The sequence below is a fragment of the Gadus morhua genome, chromosome 2 (assembly GCF_902167405.1).
Source record: "Gadus morhua chromosome 2, gadMor3.0, whole genome shotgun sequence".
In the NCBI taxonomy this organism is placed as follows: domain Eukaryota; kingdom Metazoa; phylum Chordata; class Actinopteri; order Gadiformes; family Gadidae; genus Gadus; species Gadus morhua.
This window is the reverse complement of record NC_044049.1, coordinates 13405274-13426502: the sequence shown is the minus strand read 5'-3', so window position 1 is coordinate 13426502 and position 21229 is coordinate 13405274. Positions and strand designations below refer to the sequence as shown.

Here is a 21229-nt window from a genome sequence, read left to right as displayed (position 1 = left end):
CGTGATTAATCGCATCAATGTCATAGTTAACTCTAATTAATCGCGATTAATCGCAAATTATTTTTCTATGATAAATATCCCTTGATTTTTTTGTCCCATAATTCTTCTCATTTTAATTCTCTTATCAACATGGTGAAGCGCATCGGCTTGCCTTGTGCAAATGATTTTTTATTGATAACAACATTGGCATATACACTGATCAAAACAGGACGATACAAAAAAAGAGCCTATAGTGCAATTAAACGACTGCTTTGAACAAATGTCATTTGAACATAGCAGTCAGGCTACTGCTTCTTTGTTTTGAGCCAAAGGAAGAAATTTTTTTTTTATTATTTTTTTTATAAAATAATTGCGTTAATCGCGCGATAAAAAAATTAACGCCGTTAAATTTGGTTTGCGTTAACGCCGTTAATAACGCGTTTAACTGACAGCTCTAATATATATATATATATATATATATATATATATATATGTATATGTATATATATATATATTTCAACATCCATACAAATACACACATATATCCATAGCATATTGAACCCAAATGTTCCAATGCTTGCGCCACAATGTTACTCTAAGAGGTTTCTGGAAAAAAAATTACCCCAAATTACATCTACCATTGGTAGACACATTTTTCCTCAGGAGAACATCACATGGTACATATGACTAGTTGTGAGAAGCCTTGTGGTACGTACAAGTATCTAGGAGGTGATACAGGAAATGCAAATGTAAAATGCAGAAGAACCGACATCCATGAATGATATCAAGCAAATAAAGTACAATCGGATTGGAAATTTAACAAATATGTTCACTATAATTAGTTTGGGTTCAGCTGTTGTTTTGTTTCATCCTTACAAATATGACAGATTAATTTGCCCACCCTGACAATCCATAGCTCAATCACAGCTCTGAGAAAAATACAACCTTCTGAGGCACGAACAAATAGGCAAAATGTTTGTGTTACAGGAACAGGAAGCAGGTCTTACTGTCATAACTCACTTCATACATCATAACTTTTTTTCCTGCACGTGGAAAGAAAAATAAGTTGGCCACAAATAATGGAGGGGATAAATGTTTTGAGCAGGGGTTGCAGTTGGCCTGTTTGTCCCCGCAACAGGCTGCCATATAACCAGGTTGTCAGTAAATAAAGCGTGGATAGGGGGCAGAGGCCCAGAGAGAGCGAAAGAGAGAGGTGTTGTCAGATCAAACTGTGGTTTCCCACAACATAACGTATGCATTCTTCTCACTGAGCTAGGGACACATCTAAAAACCTTTTTTTTAGCAGCGTTTTTCAGCATCATGTTATCCACACTGTTGAGTCATTTTTAGCAAAAAGAGTTTGGCAAAGATCCAAAAAATTGGCTGTCAAAAAAACACGCTGTCAACTCCTGAGCAGTTAACATGAGGAAAAAAGAAAAAAAAAGATATAATAAAGGGAACTAACCAGAGGAAATATTTTTTTATGATTTAATGTAAGACGATGCTTTAAGATAACCCGTGTAACAAGCAATCTGTTAAATCAAGAAGGGATAATGTTATTGGTAGTATCAAAAACATGTGTGTATAGGACTTTCATTGTTTGTAGCGCAGCATTGATACAACCTAAAATTTCTTAATATTATTTTTAATATTCATTTATTGAAAGTTGATTTCCCTCCCCCCCCCCAGAAACTACTAAACTGAAACAAACAAAAGGATTATGGACGTGAAACATTAAAGTTGCCACTGCTTGGCCTTAAATTAAATTTTGACGTTCTATAATACTCCCTGTTTTAAAATTACAATCTTTAAATAACCTTTTCACAGGAAATATTTTTCATATTTTATATGTAGACCTAATCATTGTATAGCAACACCTGTGTCTTAAATCTTAAATATGAAATCTGATTTTTTAATATATTTAAAATCTCCATTATAATTTTAATCCTAAATGCCCTTAACATATACATCTTATAATACATTTCTTAATTTTAGGAATATACTGTATATTAAGGACATTATTATTAAATACCTGAGAAATTTAGCATATAATTAACATATCTTGAAATTTTTCTGTGAAACGTTAACTAATTATGGAAAAATTCTTGCCTGAAAAAAAGAAGAAAATACACTTTAAATAAGTGCCTTAGTGAACACATTTGCTGGCCAAATAAGAACTTTAACACAAATTCAAAAAATATGTATGCTTATTTGAAACATTCTTACAGCTAAACAATCACTTAATTGCAGGTTGAATAGCCTAATTCAAATATGAACTGAATTTGATTGTTTAAAAATGTTCAACAATGTTCAACAATTATTTTTTGCGTTTACACAATTGCATCAGGAACCTTTTAAGAGAAGGTTAGTATTTCAATATAATATTTGCAATTACCATGGAAAAATCTTCGACATGATTTCAGCTTCCCATTTCAACTTTTGGGATTTGCTGGGAAGAACTAGGGTCATTGGAGTAATTTAAAATTGAACTTGGGCTTTGGACCTCAGAATAGCAGGACCATCAACATTGAAGATTGCGTGCTCATAACGTTGTCTGATCAACCACTGCTTCATGCTGCGGCAAAAGCTCGTCCTTGACGGTTGCACTTACGTCTGCCTGGTAGGACAATGACAAAGACAGGGTTAGGTTTAGGGCAACAATAGTAAATGTAAGCAATATGACTAAATGAAGAAGGGATGGGTAAGCAGTGCTAGATAGACAGAGACTGCAGTAATAACATCTGTTTTTCACTCACTGACTGAACACAATCATATTGTATCATTTACAATATGATATGAAAGACAATTGTCTGTTTAGCTGTTATAGAATTGAGGAGGCTGGTATTGTGTGGATAGCACACAACTTTGCTTGCTTTATTCTCTAGCTTTATACCCTAGCTCTTATAACAAGGTCATATTCTATTCAAGTGATGATCTTCTAATAGAGCGAATTTCAAAGAGTCCTTTCCAATCAGGTTTTTGTTAAATGTTTTGCCTATTCGAGGGCTTCACAATGTATGGAAATGGGGTATCGTTTAATTGGAATTTGGTCTTGCAAAACCTTTTGCAAGCGACAGTACCAACTCAACACGCCTCGACTCTGCCCGCCTTTTTTTGTGTTTTGATCGCCAAAATTAGGTAGCCTATCTGGTACCTGGTACTTTTTTAGTCTCACCTCCGTCGCGGTTCCGAGAGCTGAACTGATACTTTTGTGTGACGTTAATAGGCTGCTGGCCACTGATTGGCCAGAGTGACGCCACTGGACGAATAATGATAGCGCAATGTCGAAGCCTGACACCCAACACCCAGCACCCGATACCCGGCATCTTTAAATACTATCATCAGCGTTCAGTCAACAATAGTGATTGATTATTGAACATGCATGATCCGCACGCAAGAACTCACGTGGACCGGGACAGAGGTGCAGACGCTCATGTACGTAACCCTGTCTGTCTATGTGTCGCGTGGTCCTTTCTAGATAGAAAAACGACATGCCTGGAACCAAACCAAGCTGTGCCAAGGCGAGTTCAGCTGGTACTGTCGGTGGAAAAGGGGCATGTGATTGTGATAAAGGGACCTGACTTTGAATAGTTAGGTGACATGAGCTACAAGTCCCTAGCTTCATATTACCTCTGTGTTTAGCATGTTGTTTCCATTCGTGCTATGACGACCACCAGGCTTTCCAGATGGATTCTTCTTGATCGCTGCCTGAGTGCCCCCTGATTGAATGGTGGTGTCCAACCCGTTCCCCTTTTGGAGACACAGCACCTTCCGGAAGCTCTGCTTGAAGTTGTCGGACAGGAAGCCGTAGAGGAAGGGATTTGCGCAGGAGTTGACATAGGTGAGGATCACACTGAAGAAGTAGAAGACAGCGCTGACGCTAGTCTCGGGGATGATGTATACCAGGTTGACAATGTTGGTGATGAAGAACGGCAGCCAGCACATCACAAACACCACCACGATGATCACCACCATGCGTGTCACCTTGCGCTCTGACTGGCGCCGTGTGGTCAAGCCTGCCCGCATGCTTGACGACCTCACCTGAATTTAGAAATTTAAGTGGGAATGGATTATCTTCATACATTGGCAAAAGAGAAAATCTGTAGAGCAGGAACTACGATAGACTGCCCTCATATGACTGTCTCTCTTCGACCATACCCCCCTTTAGATTAACCAGGATTTTTGTAGTATTTTAAACAGTTCATCCAAAATAATGCAGCTCAACAGGATAGGCTAGGGTGTTCAATGCTCAGCCAAGCGGTTCTGAGTTTGGCGTCAATCTGTTAAACGAAAAGCTAAAAATTTAATAGAAACACTTTACATTTAAGATCATATGGTATTAACAGCTAAATGCCAGCAGTATGAAAGAGGAACATCACAATACAATTTAACGGCGTACCTTAATTACAATGAGCAGGTAACAGAGACATATGACCAGCAGGGGAGCAAAGAAGCCCAGAATGGCCGTGTAGAGAATGAAGACTGTGGACCACAGGTCTTGGGGTTCAGGCCAGCTCATGTTGCAGGAGTTGAACCGGTCCTGGACATCTGAGTATATGGTGACTGGCAGCACAACCAGGAAGGACATTACCCACACCAAACACATGAAGACCTTGGCCACCTGTGGCCTTCGCCACTTGGCACTACGAATAGGGTGCACCACTGCCAGATAGCGGTCAATGCTCATCGCCGTCAGACAGAAGATGGACATAAACTGGCTCATGGCATCGGCAGTCATGTACACTTTGCAGAGGAACTCCCCGTACAGCCAATAGGACAGTACACTTTGGGTGCCAAGGACGGGGATGCCTAGGATGTAGAGTTCATCGGCCACAGCCAAGTTGAGAATATACATGTTAGTCACTGTTTTCATCTTGGCATAGCGCACCACCACGTAGATTACCAGTGTGTTGCCCAGCAGTCCCACAATGAAGACAGTGATGTAGATTATGGCTGTGGCCACCGACCAGCTGCCGAAGAAGGGTGAGGCTTTATCATTGGTGTCGTTGGTGGGGAGATAAGAAGTGTTCATGGCGTTGGAGTTGGAGAAGTAGTCCAATTGAGGCGTGGAGGACGGAGAGCTGTATGTCATGTCCTCGGCCTCTGACATCCAACTGTATTCATTCATTGTGAAGGTTTCCATTCAGGGACCTTTGAAACACAGGAAAGATGCAAGGAATGATAAACTTTGCTTTCTTCAATTTTGTTTGGGGCTTTTATGCGATACGAGGTAAGGGTTAGCGATGAACTATTGCAGGGTCTCATAATTGGTCTTCGACACTTCCTTTACACCTTCCACACTTTGCATGGATGGCCGAAACTTAAATGCAATTCTGTAGGATCTTATGTGAGTGTACAAGTGTAATTTGAGGCATTCACAGTATGAATAGGGATGGGAATTGAGAACCGGTGCCGAGTCAACCGATTCCTTGGAATCATTAGCAAGCCTGCTTAACGATTCCGCTTATCGGTTCCGGTCATGGCAAATGCGTTATGAAGTCACAAACACGCTGCTTTGTTTTGCTTAAGAACGCAGCAAACATGCCGCCGCCGAGGAAGAAGCGCATTGTGCTTTCACACCAAACAAGACGGAGCGATGAGATCCCATACAAAGTGAACGTAGAGACGCGTATCGGGCGAATTCTTCGCGAGAGAAAACCGGCGACAAGTTTTAATTTGTCGTGCCACACTTTCGCCGAGCACAGGCGCGCGCGTTCACGAGGATTTGTGCCGCGACAAATTCGCTGAAGTTGGAATATTTCAACTTTGACGCAAATTTCGCATGATGACAGCCAATCAGCGTGACAACTGAGTGACATGTGTAACATAAGAGCCAATCAGCGTTCAACTGTCGAACTCAGTGCAGTGCAGTCCGGGGTGAACTGCAGCATGGAGGAGAAAGTGATTGTTGCCGTTTGCGACTCCCGGAGCTCTATTTATAATATAATATATTTGTATAATATCACGGCCAACAGCTCTGTGTCCCTCCGGATGGCCGTAGCGTGGGGAGCTCTCATAGGGATTGGGCTTCTCGGGGTTTGTTTACCGGCGTTGCTATAGTTTTCGGTCTTGTGTGTTACAACGGTTTATTAGGTAGGTCCATCTAATAAATCTCTGTCTAATCAATAATAATACTTATATATAATACAATATATATATATACAATATATAATACAAATATAATACTTATATATAATAATAATACTAATACTTATTTTCTCACCCAATGAGAATCGATAAGAGAATCGATAAGAGAATCGATAAGGAATCGGATCGATAAGCAGAATCGGAATCGGAATCGGAATCGTGAAATCTTATCAATTCCCATCCCTAAGTATGAATGATTCTACTGGCATGGGCAACAAGCTCCCTATATATCTTCTAAGAGAAAATGATTCCATTGAAGGCTCTGGGCATTCAGCCAACCTGCCGTTTCTCCAAATTTACTCCTTGTTGACAACAAACATTGGAACAATCAAGGAGAACCAGTTCAACATTTCTCAGAAACCTGGCCATGGGGTAACGACAGCACCAGCAAGAAAAAGACTAAGATTGACAACTGTATTGAAGTGGCAATCCTATCCTGTGCAAGGATATCTTTGGGACAAACATGAACAACATAGATTTAATTGTTATGCAAACAATCTTATCCAATGCAATTTTCTTTTAAAATTTCATTTAGCAGGTAGGGGTTAGGGATCCTACTCTGGTATTCCTACAGGTAGATAGTAGACATTGGGGTTTGGACCCACAACCTTTTGATTAAAACACCTTAACTTCTAGAACCCTAAGAAATTAAGAAATTCTGCATAGCAGTTCCTCCAAATGACGGAGGTTACAGACCATTTAAAATTCTAATCCAAAGCCGTTTTGGCTTGACGTATTGCTCAATGGTCTGGTGTGGTTAAGGTCAGACTAAGATAAGATAAGATAAGATCAACTTTATTGTCCGACAAAGAGAAATTTGTCCTGTAAAGTGCATTCGCTTGGGATGTGGCCAGCTCCACAATAGGGGAGAATGACCTCAACACCCCCGTCCTCTCTGTTTCTAGTCAAACTGACACAACAAGTTTAACTTTTTTGCTTTGGCCTTCTTTCAAACTCACTACTTTTGTTGAGCCTCAATTGTGTCTTTCTTATTTGTTGTCTGTCATGATTGTTTATTTGAATGACTTATTACGGTGAGTTCTTTTGGTGACGATAGAGGCTTGTCAGGTGAGTCAACAATCACCAACTGTGGTCCTCACACTGACTTTTTGAACTTCAGGGAACTTAGTTCAATTTGATTAACCACTCACAAAAATCAACTATTCCTTAATTAATAAATTAAAAAGATTGAAGACCAGCCTAATCAACCAAGCCCCTCACAAAACACAAGGGCAATTATGCAGGCACGCACGCAAGCGCGCGCACACACACACACACACACACACACACACGCACACGCGCGCGCGCACACGCTCGCACGCACACACACACACACACACACACACACACACACACACACACACACACACACACACACACACACACACACACACACACTACTACCTATCGTAATGCACCTTTGTGGCACTGAAATTAATCGTTTATATTTTCTTTTAATCTAGATCGTAGGTAGTTGCTTTAGTCCGCTGGGGGTTTTGACATTCTCCTGCACTTGTATGTGAATGCTATTTTTAAATATGTAAGTCTTCTTTTAGAGTATTCTTTCATTGTGCGCATAAATAAATTACAACTTAAACTAAAGTAGACTACAAAATGTTTTTTGGAGTTAATAGTATTAACTCAGAGCCCAGTTCATTTAGGACAATGGAGTAGTCAGTTTGTTACGAAAGGGTGACCTTATGGTAGTTGGTGGAGGCCTGCTTGTTCCACAAATAATATTGACATGACGTCCAGATGCATTGAACCGCTCTACAAAACACAGGGATGACGCGCGTCCCGCAGCGATGTGTGTTGACGAACACAAAAGTTGGTCCCCGTGCGACTCCGATCGCTTGTTGACACATTTCTATCAACAAGTGCTTCATAATAAGCCAGAGACATGCTCGATGTTGGCCTGATATTAACTCAAGTTTAATTAGACCATAATAAATTATAGGCATAGGCCCAAACGACGAAATGAACACTTCCTTTGTTTTATTCTGATATGACAACGGTTGTTGAAAAGGATGCGATGTATAGTAACAAATTATGCGACATAAATATATCGTGTGACTTACGACATTTAGTTTTTCATTTGCTAGTTTCTCCCGAATAGGCCTCATGTATGCGCGTTTTCTAGAATCATATCCTAACATTAAAGTAATTGAGATCATATAACACATTATTTAAAAATAAATCAGAGGTTATTCCTGCATGACATTGGCAACAATAACTAAAACTGTTTTAATTTGTAGCATGAAAATAACTGAAACAGCAATTTCACAGCATGAGGGGTGCAACTGTAAGATCCTGTCTGTCTCATTCACTATCTATGGCACGCAACTCACTCCACGTTTGGCTTTGGTAGCAGGCTGTTTGTTATTTCAGCGAATACTTAGAAAAATATTTTAACAAAATCCTCTCTTTCATACTTACTTAAAGATCTCTGTGTTCTGCGTCTTTTTTCTATGTATTCCTTCCCAAAAATCCACAAGACAAAATATCCTGTCGCCTGAACTGACATTATGGATTACATCTAAAATCCAGACCATGTTATGCAAACATAAAATAGCCCTACTAAAACAAACGACGATGCCCCAAACAGCAGTTTTTTTAGTTATGGTTGAACTCTGGCGAAGTCTGATGCTGTCGACCACAGTGGTCTGCTGGTAGGCTATTTATGTATTTGGGGCAAAAAACACGTTACCACTCCTTTGGACCAACGAGACACTCCCATTATTCCCAGTTTCCTATTGTTGCATGATTGCCATCAGAATACGTAGGTAGGAAGAAAAAACCATCCTCGTTATTTAAATTGGGATGTTTATTTTTTTGCCACGTGCTAACAATAATAGGGACACAAATAGTTATTCAGACTAATTGCATTCCTTTGAAGCATCAAACAACAAAACATTCAATTGGGGAAAATATCTGAGTTAGATAGACATGTAAACAACAATAAATATATGAAAAGAATAAGCAACGATTTATGGCCGTATTACTTTATTAGTCTTGCTCCTCGATTCAGTTTGTTTGATAATACCACACACAAACATACAAACACTTGTACAAAACGTGTACATGTGCACGCACAAACACACACACACACACACACACACACACACACACACACACACACACACACACACACACACACACACACACACACACACACACACACACACCCACACACACACACACACACACACACACACACAGCCTTCATAAAACTAAAAGATGGTCCATCACAGTAATCTAAACTGTTTACAAGTACACCTTCAATGTAGTGTCTGAACTACATTATTCATAATTTTAACAAAGATTTTCATCAAATAAATTGACCGATACAACTGTCAGGCCCCCACAGGAGGGGGAAACGGGGAACCGTACAAGCTGTGTACATTAAGAATGGGACTTTGTTGACCTCAAATTAGGTGGTAGTCGGTCGGTGGAATGAGCACTTTGAGGAACTCCTGAATCCGACCAACATGCCCTCTATGGGGGAGGCAGAGCTTGAGAACGATGGGGGTTCTATGTCAATTTCCCTTGTGGAAGTCACTGAGGTAGTCAAACAACTTCAAAGTGGCAAAGCCCCAGGGATTGATGAGATTCGGCCAGAAATGCTGAAAACTCTGGGTGTGAAGGGGCTATCTTGGCTGACACACCTATTCAACATTGCATTGGAGTCCGGGACAGTGCCAAAGGAGTGGCAAACCGGGATGGTGGTTCCCCTGTTCCAAAAGGGGGACCAGAGAATGTGTGCCAATTACAATAAATTACAATCACACTCTTCAGCCTCCCTGGAAAAGTCTACTCTAAGGTGCTGGAAAGGAGGGTTTGGCCCATTGTAGAACCTCAGCTTGAACAGGAACAATAAGGTTTCCGCCCCGGATGTGGAACCACAAACCTGCTCTTCACTCTTGAAAGGATGGGAGTATGCCCTTCCGGTCTACATGTGTTTTTTGGTTCTGGAGTTTCTTTGGTTCGGTGGGCTGGGGATCTCATCACTGCTTTTTGCCGATGATAGGGTCCTGATGGCATCATTGGCCTGTGACCTTCAGCACTCACTGGATCGGCTGGGATAAGGATCAGCACCGCTGAATCTGAGGCCATGACTCTCAGCAGGAAACCGGTGGATTACCTACTCCGGGTAGGGAATGAGTCCTTACCCCAAATTAAGGAGTTCAAGTACCTAAGGGTCTTGTTCACTAGTGAGGGGACGATGGAGCGAGAGATTGGCCAGAGAATCTGAGAAGCGGGGGTGGTATGGCATTCGCTTTGTCGCACCGTTGTGATGAAAAGAGAGCTGAGCCGGAAGACAAAGCTCTCGATCTACTGTTCGATTGTCGCTCCTATCCTCACCTATGGTCTTGAAGGATGGGTGAAGGTCGAAAGAACGAGTAGCGGGTTTTCTCAGGATGGTGGCTGGCGTCTCCCTTATAGATAGGGTGAGAACCTCAGCCATCCGTGAGGAACTTGGGGTAGAGCCGCTGCTCCTCTGTTTAGAAAGGAGTAGGTTGAGATGGTTCCAGCATCTGCTTGGAATGCCCAGTGGGTGCTTCCCTAGGGAGGTGTTCCAGGCACGTCCAGCAGGAAGGAGGCCTCCGGGAATACCCAGCACTAGATGTGGCAGTTGAGCTGTCGTAAATTGTGTTGTTGCCTTAAATAAAGCAGCACCTCCCAGAGTGCCGCCGAGGCCGATATGGCATGAAACAACGCCTGCGCAACACTCTTCGCGGAGATGTTTCCGAATTGCTTCCGGGTATCGGGTTGCGTCGATCAGGACTAACACAAATCGATACCCGTGTGCGGAACGTTCTAATGGCCTGATAATGTCCATGCCAATGCGGTCGAAGGGTGCTTTCACCAGGGGAAGGGGCCGCAAGGGAGCCCTGGGGACGGCCGGGGGATTCACCAACTGGTACTCGGGGCAGGATGCGCACCACCTGCGCACCTCCGCCCGAATCCCTGGCCAATGGAACCGGGCCATTATCCGGTTAAGTGATTTATCGTACCCCAAATGGCCCGCCATTGGGTTATAATGCGCCGCCTGGAAAACTATTTCCCGGCGGCTCCTGGGTACCAGCCTCTGGGTGATAACCTCCTCACTCTGGGTGTCACGACTCACCCGATAAAGCCTATCCCTAACCCCCATAAAGTGTGGGTAAGTCAGCAATGCGTCTGGCCGGACCCGACTCCCATCAATTACTATCACCTGGTCGTAGGCTGAGCTTAGGGTAGCATCACGAGACTGCTCGAGGGGGAAATCCTCCACAGGTGGGAACCTCGGCGCTGGGACCTCGGGTTGAGGATCCCCCGCCTCCCCCGATCTCTGAGCAGCGTCGGACGCCCCCGCCTTGGCGCAGAACACAGCAAACGCCTTACATGTCCCTACCTGTCGTGTCTGCATCCCCGTAGTCCCCCTAACAGCCTGTGGAAACCCCGCCCAATCCAACCCAAGAATCAGGGGATGCGTGAGGCTCGAGCTAACCGCCGCCTTGACACTATATTTTCTCCCCCCATAACGAATTTCGATAACGAATTTCGGGACAAAAGGATACTCGTGCACATCCCCGTGTATACACCTCACCGAAACGCTTGACGCCACCACCAATGCCTCGGACCGCACCAGGCGCTGAAGGATCATGGTCTGTATGCAGCCCGAGTCCAAAAGTGCCTGGTACGTACCCCGTTGTGTCCTCACCGGGATAGGGTACGCCTCACTGGGACCGTGGGGAGGAGACGGGGCACCGGTTACGCGGACGACCTGGCCCACCTTCATTAGAGGGCAATCCCGCCGGAAGTGACCAGGCCGCCCGCACCGCCAACATCTCTCCCCTGCCGTCTGAGCGCCCGTCTGCAGAGTGGGGGTTGGAGGTGATTCATGTGCCCGCTCCGGAACGGGGAACCCCCCTCTCGCCCTCGGCGCCGGACTTGGCCTATCCCGCCGTAGGGCAGCTGCACCGGTGCGTGGGACCGGTGTTGGGCCATCGGTGGGGGCTGCAGGTGGCTCTCCGCCAGGTCGAGCGCAGCAGAGAGGCTCTCGCGCTGGTGGTACCTGACCCAGGCGGAGGCCCTGGCCGGAAGCCCCTCATCGAACCTCTCCAGGGCCACCTGCTCCACCACGTCTTCCGCCGAGTTCTGGTCCGGAACCAGCCACCTCCTCGCCTGGTCCCGCAGTTGCTGGGCAAAGGCGAAGAGACGGTCCCCCTCGGTGAAAGCCAGCGTCCGGAACCGGGGCCGATGTTCTTCCGGGTATAGTCCCGCTTGGCCCCGGCCGGCAGACTGTGGGCCGCAAGCTGGGCCTCCCCCGTCAGGAGCGGCAGGAGACGGTGAGCCCACTCCTGACGAGGCCACCCGGAGACCTTGGCCACCCCCTGAAAAGTCTCCAGGAAGGCCTCCGCATCTTCCGCCTCCCCAAACTTTGGGACGTGGATGATGGCCACGGACCCCGCTCCCCTGGGTCCCTCGCCGCGTCCCCCGGAGGCGAGGAGCTCCCGTAAGACGGCCCGATCGGCCGCCAAGGACTGGGCCAGCTCTGTGAGCACCTCGCTCTGGGCTTGCTGGAGCTGGCCCTGCCGTTCCGCCATCTGGGCCAGATGCCCGAGCACGATTCCCAGCGGTGACTAGTCCATGTCTGCGCTCGCCCCACATTGGGCTCCACTGTAGCAGGATCAGTGAGCGTGCGGAGACCAAGTTCGTCGTCCCTCACTGGGAGCTTGTTTATTTAAATGAAAAGCAAAACAGAACAGAGGCTTGAAACTATAAATCAACAATGTCCGGGAGAGTCCTCGCGTTCAGCGCTCCGCGATCTGCGATCTCTGCTGGGGGTCGCGTTGGATCTCTCCCTCTCTCTCTGCTCCCGGTTCCTCCCAACAAAACAAAGCAGGCACATAAATACACACTCCCTGATTGGCCTGATTGCGAGCAGGTGCCCGCAATCAGGCCCAATACCCCCAGCCGATCCAGTGTGCTCCCAACCTGCCCATACTCCCCCTGCAGGCCAGACGCCGCACGTCCCCCCACAATATCATTCTAGTAGATTTGAATCCCCTCATTCATATAAAAGTGATAAATAGGAGTACAACATAGCCTGGCTCCGCCCGCCTAACTACTTCCGCTCAATTTTAATTTCCCTTCAGTACTACGTCTGGGTCTGCGGTATATTATTGGGTTTTCTCTATCCAAATTTTGACCGATTTTTGACTCTCTCGTTGACGGACATCTTCACGCACAGTGTTTTCTTTGTTTACAGCCTGTGCGTAACATGATTCCCGGCCAAATGATAGCGATTGGTAATGGCAGATCCAGAGTGGCACTGAGCAGATCCAATAGTTTTAAACTTCAACAGACACCCGCCTTCAAGTGAGTTAACGTTTGTCAATTGAGTGGGTCCAGACTCTCTGTGCAAATGAAATGAAGTACGAGAGTCTGGCAGGACAAGGCTAAGTACAACAGGCCCCACTCGACCAAAACGGGTGACCTGGCTGTGGGCCGTGGTAACTGGAATTTAAAACTAATAATCTGGTTCTCTATTCCTGATTCCTATAAATATGCAACTTGTCATGATCATTGCACTCAACAACAGAAGTCAATAGTCAATACACACTGGGCATTAGGAATAACCTCACACATGAGGGGTTTATTGCCTCGGCGGTACTTGGTGAGGCACTGTTCTGTCTGGCTCACCTTAGAATAAGTGTCTATTTCCTAGCTAGCAGACCAAAGTTTACACCAAAAACAAAAAAATTGACGGCAGCTTAGCTGTCACCTGTAATGTCGTTTTGGCAATTAGTGTGTTACAGTTTATTGTAAAAGCCGGCAGATTAAATTATCTGGGGGCCCAGTGACACAAAGTCCTCAAGACTTTGTGTCACCGTGGGACATTTATCTTCACCCATCCATCAATTAATTCATAAATTGAACAAGACTTTCATATATCATCCATTCATCTTTCTGTCTAACTGTCTCACCATTCATCCATCCATCCTACCACCAATCAATGGTTCCATTCATCCTTCCATCAATCTGTCTACCTGTCTCACCATCCATCCATCCATCCATTAGTTCATCCATCCGTTCTTCCTTCCATCGATCCATTCCTCCATCTATCACTTCATCCATCCACCCATCCATCCTATAATCTTTAAACCATCCATGTATTTTCCTGGCTTACCATTCATCCAGCCATCCATCATCCATCCATCAGTTTATTGAGCCATCACATCCATCCGGTTTTACAATACTGCATTGTGGTAGGTAGTTAATGTTACAAGCCACAGCTGTCTTATCCAACTGTATCCATGGTTTGACAATATTTGTCATGATGAGGTGTACAGAGCGAGATGAGAAGAGCTTTTTACATCTACCAACGACCATGATGTTGCAAGGTTTGTGGAATTTGTTTCCCTCTTCGGCCACCAACAACAACGCAAATTAAATTAAATCCTCCACTTGGAGGTGCTTGGTTTCACCTTTAACATACTTCTGTCAGGACAAGTAACCAGGGTTCATCAGTGCTTATCTTGGATGTGTGCAATCACTTTTCATACAAATACAAATTATTCAAATGCAATTTTGCCACTTTTGGCAACGTTGCAGAGAAAGAAATTGCGATGGTTAATTATAATTTTACATCGAATGAATTTATAAATAATTTTGACAGACAAAAGATATTGAAGCCTTTTCATTTCGAGCACACTGTCATACACTCCCATTTTTGTGACATTAAAACTCTGATCTATGGCAGCAGATGGTGTTCCCCCCCCCTTCATTAATTCGTTTTTTTTATTTTTTTATTTAGGTTTTTCTCTCACACGGTACAGTTTTAATGCTTGTCACCCTTCTATAATCTGCTGCCCTGGCCAAATAAAATGAGGGATGGAATGCGTTCAATTCATTATTTATTTATTGGTCAAATGTATTCAATCACAGTGTTTGAAAAGCACTGAGACAAGCTATGATTAAAGGAACGAATAGAATACCGGCATGTAGATAGCTACCAACTTTTACAAGCAAGCTATTTCTATACAAATGTTAATATTTGATACTAAGTGGGTTTTAAATGGATCCTTTTCAAGACACACAGGAAGTAATTCATATGATTTGGTCACCCTGGATTAGGACGAGCTGTATTAACTAAATCAAGGCATCAGAATGGAACAGTTCTGGTGTATCAGGTTCTAACATTACAATGCACTCAGCGTTCTTGGGATACACCTTCATCGGTCGGTAGGTCGTCTGCATCAATTCAAAGGTTAATTGGTATATTGATAATAAATTGGCAGAGAGAATCATTGTCGAAGTGTCTCTATTGTCTGCATCATTTCAAAATAAAAGTGCTCCAAGTTCATATAATAGCTAAAGCAATCTAACATTTTTGTGTTAGTATTTAGAATTATAGTATTAGGAATAAATAACGAGAAATGTCCATGGCCCGAGGACTACCTTCAAAGGTTGTGTACCATGTCAGGTGTCCCCAATGTGTTTGATGAATGGTGTATTCCGTCCTAACTTGAGGCTTGAGGCCAGAACACCATGCGTATGGAGAAAACACTGTCGACGGTGTAGACAATGAAGTTAAAAATGGACATAAAGGTGACCACGAGCAGCTTGTTCCACAGGGCACTGTCGTTGAGATTCCCTTGAAAGCCGTACAAGGGCCAGATCACCATGGCAGTCATGTACATCATCGCAGCCAGCACGTTGGACACAGTCACCACCATCTCGAAGGACACCGGGAAGTACGAGAGCAGCCGTCCAATGGTCAGCAGGATGATGAGCAGAGACCATATGAAGCACATACAGTAGACCGCCACGCACCACTGCAGGCCCGGAGACCCGGAGAACTTTGCGGGGTCCAGAGAGGTGAAGATTATGCAGGCCACAAAGGTCTCCAGGATCTTCAGGAGACCTGAAACGGTGGACAGGAAGCCGCTGATCTGCCCGCGGGGCCGCAAGCGGGTCAGCACCACCTCGGCTCCGTATGTTAAGAAACAGAACCATGAGGTGACGGTGGCGCCTATCTGCCGGGGGCAGGTGCTGCAGGTGAAGAAGGCGGGGTAGATGGCAGACGCTGCCAGGCACATCAGGGCGGCCAGCATGGCGAAGGCGGTGGTGAAGTCCTCCCAGGACACCGGCACCTTGTCACTGAGCGTAGTGAACTCTAAGATGAGTATGGCGAAGGTGAAAAAGCAACAAAAGGACCAGGTAAACATGCACCAGGCCCAGTAGGAAGACTCCGACGCAGTGACCCCAACTGATGCCACGAGTCCAAAGGACATGCAGGTCAGGACGAGCGCCACAATGCGCAAAATACCCACCGGATCAGTGAGCGACCGCACCGACACGTTCATCGTCAGCTGCTCGTTGATGTCCCAAGCGAATGCGCTGACCTTGTATTGAGCTCTCCCCTCTACACTGTCTCTGTAGATCTAGTCTCTCCCTCAGGTGTCTTCTAACATATCTTCATTCCACATGGAACTCCAAACCCCCTTATATCCCTGCGGGTACTCATCCAGCTCCTGTCCTGTCCTCTTCTTCTTTCTTGGGAATTGCCTTAAAACATCGATTACTTTTCTTAGTTCTTTCTTACTCGTCGTGTTGAGGAAAGGTGTGCCGGAATGGAAACCTGATGGCGTGTACTCATCCCGAACAAAGATAGCCTCTGTGTGTTCTTATCTGTGTCATTTATGGTCGCCCCTCCTTTTATGGCTACGTAACAGCACATGATGGACTCTGGTCCCCGAGCTTTAGACATGTTGAGAAGCTTATCTGCATAGTAGCTAAGGCACAGTCGCCAAATAAACCTAACTGAGGTAAAACAAAATAAAAATAAAAATAACGCCAGTGCATCCCTACTGTTCAGTATTACTTGTAGTGCTTTTCTGGATTAGGTATGAAGGATTGGGGAGTGCCGGGTTGATGGTGGAAGGGAGAAGGAAAAAAATGGAAGATAAAGATGAGGAGGATGTGAATGTATTTGTGTTTCTCCCTCAGATTATGTTGCTTAATATTGTGACTACGGTGGAGCTTTTTAAGGTCGAGGTCTGACTAATTACAGAATGATTTTCACAAATGATTGACTAAAGTTTATAGCTACATTTGATGTACTCAAGATGTAGTAAAATCTCTTTTTGCTTTTGCTTTCGTTGGGTTTGCTATCAATGCATAACTTGACACAGTATTGCTTTAATTAACACATATTTATAACGGGTTAGACAGGAGAACCTGAGAACATGCATTCCACCCTTCAGGGTTTCTGCACCTAAACACACATTGGTGAACAATGCAGAGAAAACGGAGCGCGAATCAGGTTGTGTCAGTCTATAAGGAAATAGGTGCGTAAAGAAGCCATTTTTATTGTACCAGCCACACTGAGCACACCTTATTAAAAATTCAATATCAGATCATCATGTCATCGGCATATCTTCATTGTATGTGCCACAAAGGTCATGTGAATATCAGTCCATGTGTTACAAACAAAGGAACGAAGGCAATCAAATGCTGGGAGGAGGGAGAAGCCCTGTTTGTTGTCTCGGCAGGCTCTATAGAGTGGCGAAGTCACGCCCATTCCGGTAGAGCCCATGGGAAAAATATGAATGGGTTTCAATGGAGAGAAAGTAATTATTTTCTGGTCCCAGTCTTTATATGCCCTGGATTACACATATCTTGTTTGTGGATTTAAATGATAATTTTTCATGCAAAGAAAACTAAACATTTCCGCGAAGAAGTTTGATAATGTTAGTTTTTGTGCGAGGCTGCTTTGTACTGGAGTACTACACTGCAGTACTGGTCAATCAATCCCACACCTGCCAACAATCTCCTAATTAGGAGGGAGAGAAACAAGGGCATACACACAGCAGGGCCGGGGTCAAAGACCCGACTGGATCGTCACAAGGGATATGAGGTTGATGCTTGCCACGAAAAACCTTAAAGAGGTCTGGCACGGTGGACAGGAAGCCACTGTTCTGGCCGGGCTTGGTGCGGGTAAGGCCCACCTCGTGGTGTACAGGATGACAGGATGAAGGCCAGGCAGGAGGTGACGGTGTCACTGATCTGCCTACTGCACAAAGAGCAGGCGAAGAAGTAAGAGCAGATGACTGAGGCAGCCAGCACCTAATATATACAGAGAGCTGAGTGGTTAGCATTGAATTCGATTCAGTGATTGTATGGAACCTAGACGGAATTAGGTGACTGAGTTAAGCAATAGATCACGCCAGGCTGTGGCATGTGCTCATTATACAACTGTTAAGGGGCGTTGTCCGGCCCCGACGCGCAGCGGAGCACTCTAGGGACACCTAGTGGTGGAAGAAATTATGATGAACGCGTTTCCAGTCATTCCATACCCAAAATGTGATTTTTGATTCATGTGCCGATACAACATAAGCCATTTGAGAATTGAAGTCATTTCCGTGATACATGTGTGTGGGTGTGCCATTCATAAATATCTCCAGAGCTCCTGCTAGAAATTAAATCATTTGGCAAAAGAGAATGTCTTATCAGCTACAGTACTAATAATCAGGGCAGACGGATTGGGGGTGTAAGGTGGACAGGCTTAGGGGGGCCCAATAGACAGAAACTTGATTAAATATCATAACAAAATAAACACAACAGGAGGTGGAAGGGACTTCATCTTCATGGATCGCTGCTGATGCAAGTGGAGATGATTGTACCTGTATATCACTTATCACTTGACCACACTCAGTGGTGAGCCTTTTCACAGCTTCATCAGCCTTGGATGGAGTGAGGAAGCCGAGAGTTTTAAAATTTGGGTCCAGGAGAGTAGGGAGGGTCAGGATACTGGTCTTTTGCCAGTGTTTAAGGGATTCCATTAACTTCAGTTGTGTTGATTTGTTGAGACGTTTGGCCATGTCAGTGTGGATGGACCCAAGCAGTTCACCGAGGGTTATTGAGACCATTTTCAATAATTGATGAATCTTAGAGGCTGACACCCTCTTTTCCTCTGACAATTCAATTGTAGCCTCATTAAATTGGCCAAGCACACCAAGTCACTCCTTAATTATGGTAAACTCCATTGGCGTCAACATGTCGACTTCAGAAGGGTGAGAAGCCTTAGCTGCACTTACAGCTTCTCTCTCTGAATGCAGCCTCTCCAACATTATGTAGGTGCTGTTCCACCTTGTCTCAACCTCCTTCAGCAGCTTACGCAATGGTCTTCCCATGCGTTGCTGATCCTGGGCTAGACTTTCCTTTACACAGAAAAGAACGTATTAGTTGGACAGCGCTAGAACAGTCACGGCAGGATAATGATATAGTAAAGAGAAGTGATGTTCCAAACAAAGAATATGGACCGAAAGAGTCTTACAATTTTTCTGGCACTTGTATGCAGATGCTCAAGTCCAGGGGTGTCATCCAAGAATTTCTTTACCATCAGGTTGATGGCATGAGCAATGCAGACAGCTTGTTTTAAATGCAGCTCCCTGCCACATGCAAGCATGTTCGAAGTTGTATCAGTAACAGGACAAGTCACCTTGTCCCTGGTGCCCCACTTCTCCATAATGGTTCCCTTAGCTTCAGCCAAGTTATGGGCTGTAGGGGGGAAATGCTGAACCCCAAGCAGTGTGGTCTTCAGCACACCATCTGCAAAAAAGTGGCAGGTGACAGCAAGATAGGCCTCCATTTTCATGGATGTCCACATATCAGATGTAAGACTGAATGCAGTAGCCTGCCGAACAAGGGCCTTGGCCTCCCTTTTGCCTTGGTGGTATAGCGGTCCTCCACCATGGCCTTTAAAACCGGAGAAAACAAGAACGCTTTTGAGCATGACTTTTAAAGATATATATGATGTAGGTTAATGAACGATAACATAATAATATATTATATACCTGTCCGGTGGGCAGCACATATGAAGTGTCAAGTAATTTTACCAGCCCTCTGAATCCCTGGTCTTTGACCACAGTAAAAGGCTGGCAATCCTTCACCACCATGTCCACCAAGGCCTCGTCCAGTACCCCGTTCCTGGAAGCTGGGCAAAAGAGACAAAACAAGTGAACAAGCAGTAACCTAATGCTATAGCCCTCTTATAATGCATCATCCATAAAAAAAACGCACCGCACCTGTGCAAGTCCCAGCAGGTGCTGTGGGTGTCTCCGCTTTCTCATGAAGGGCACGGTAATGCCTCAACATGGAAGATGTATTGTTATTGTTATTATAACCAAGAAGCTTGTTGCAGATAAGGCATTTCACCTATAACAATGAAAACAACCAATGCAAAAGACAACATTAAAGAACATTATGCTACTACTTGCCAAACCATGCTTCAAAATGAATAGCAGTATGAATAGGCAAACCATATTGGGAGAAATTAGATCAAAGTGCTCCGAAACAGGGGAAAACTTATTTTTTTAGCAAACTCCATGATGACTTATGAACTTGATATGTTGCTTGATACAACCGCAAATGCAATGAGTTTGTATTCGTATACGGGACATCTTTATAGTCTAAATGTCCCGCCGATACTGAACCAATATTTCGAAGCAGTAGTCCGAGGCAAAGCCTTGAACGATGCTACGTTATTTCGCCAATGGGAATCCTACTCGAAGCGGAGCTTGGCTGTGGGAGGAGCCGACATACTCGACACATGCCCTGATTTCTCGATGCAAGCCATAACATCAGTACACAGAGCTTGCGTGTTGTTGACGGATGTCACAATCTCTGTGTTCGTCAATCTACCTATCGAGTATTAAAAACAAGATGGCTTCGACGGGTGAACTACTGATGGTATCGTGTGTATGAAATGTCCTTTTAATAAACAATCTGTACACTTACAAAGTTATCAATGCCTTGTTTTATATGTTAAGACCCTTATTATACCACCAAATAAGTGTCGGTCTACTTCTAGCCTTGTAAGTGGTTTAAAATAGCGATTTAGTTTTAACCACGAGACATGCCCCTATCATTCCAAGTTTATAGCGTTTTGATAGAATTGCCTAAAAACCGCCAACTTAAGAATGCGTCAATCTGTGCTTTTTTGCTCCAAAACGAACATTCCAACTTATTATCATACCAAACATATCCCAAATCCATCTTACACCGGATTTCTCCTTTAAGAAGAACAATAGATGAGCGCTGCATGCAGCAC

General features: G+C 44.5%; 2 protein-coding genes and 1 long non-coding RNA gene across 3 annotated transcripts; all 3 read right to left on the bottom strand.

Annotated features, from left to right (window-relative positions):
• Positions 1–469: 469 nt before the first annotated feature.
• On the bottom strand, positions 470–8822 carry LOC115529940 (somatostatin receptor type 5). Its single transcript, XM_030339090.1, has 4 exons — positions 8563–8822; positions 4379–5130; positions 3610–4020; positions 470–2596 (listed from the first exon to the last, which is right to left on the bottom strand). Exons 2-4 carry the CDS (start codon positions 5120–5122, stop codon positions 2522–2524), a joined length of 1230 nt encoding a protein of 409 aa, XP_030194950.1. The 5' UTR covers positions 5123–5130; positions 8563–8822; the 3' UTR covers positions 470–2521.
• Positions 8823–15012: 6190 nt separating this feature from the next.
• On the bottom strand, positions 15013–16810 carry LOC115537721 (myeloid-associated differentiation marker homolog). The gene has a single exon (XM_030349774.1). The coding sequence runs from the start codon at positions 16479–16481 to the stop codon at positions 15636–15638; it is 846 nt and encodes a 281-aa protein (XP_030205634.1). The 5' UTR covers positions 16482–16810; the 3' UTR covers positions 15013–15635.
• A 1100-nt stretch (positions 16811–17910) lies between these two features.
• LOC115533423 (uncharacterized) lies at positions 17911–20712 on the bottom strand. The gene is made up of 3 exons (XR_003974194.1): positions 19974–20712; positions 19454–19875; positions 17911–19337 (listed from the first exon to the last, which is right to left on the bottom strand). It is a non-coding gene; the product is annotated as an uncharacterized LOC115533423 (long non-coding RNA).
• Between the last annotated feature and the right edge of the window lie 517 nt (positions 20713–21229).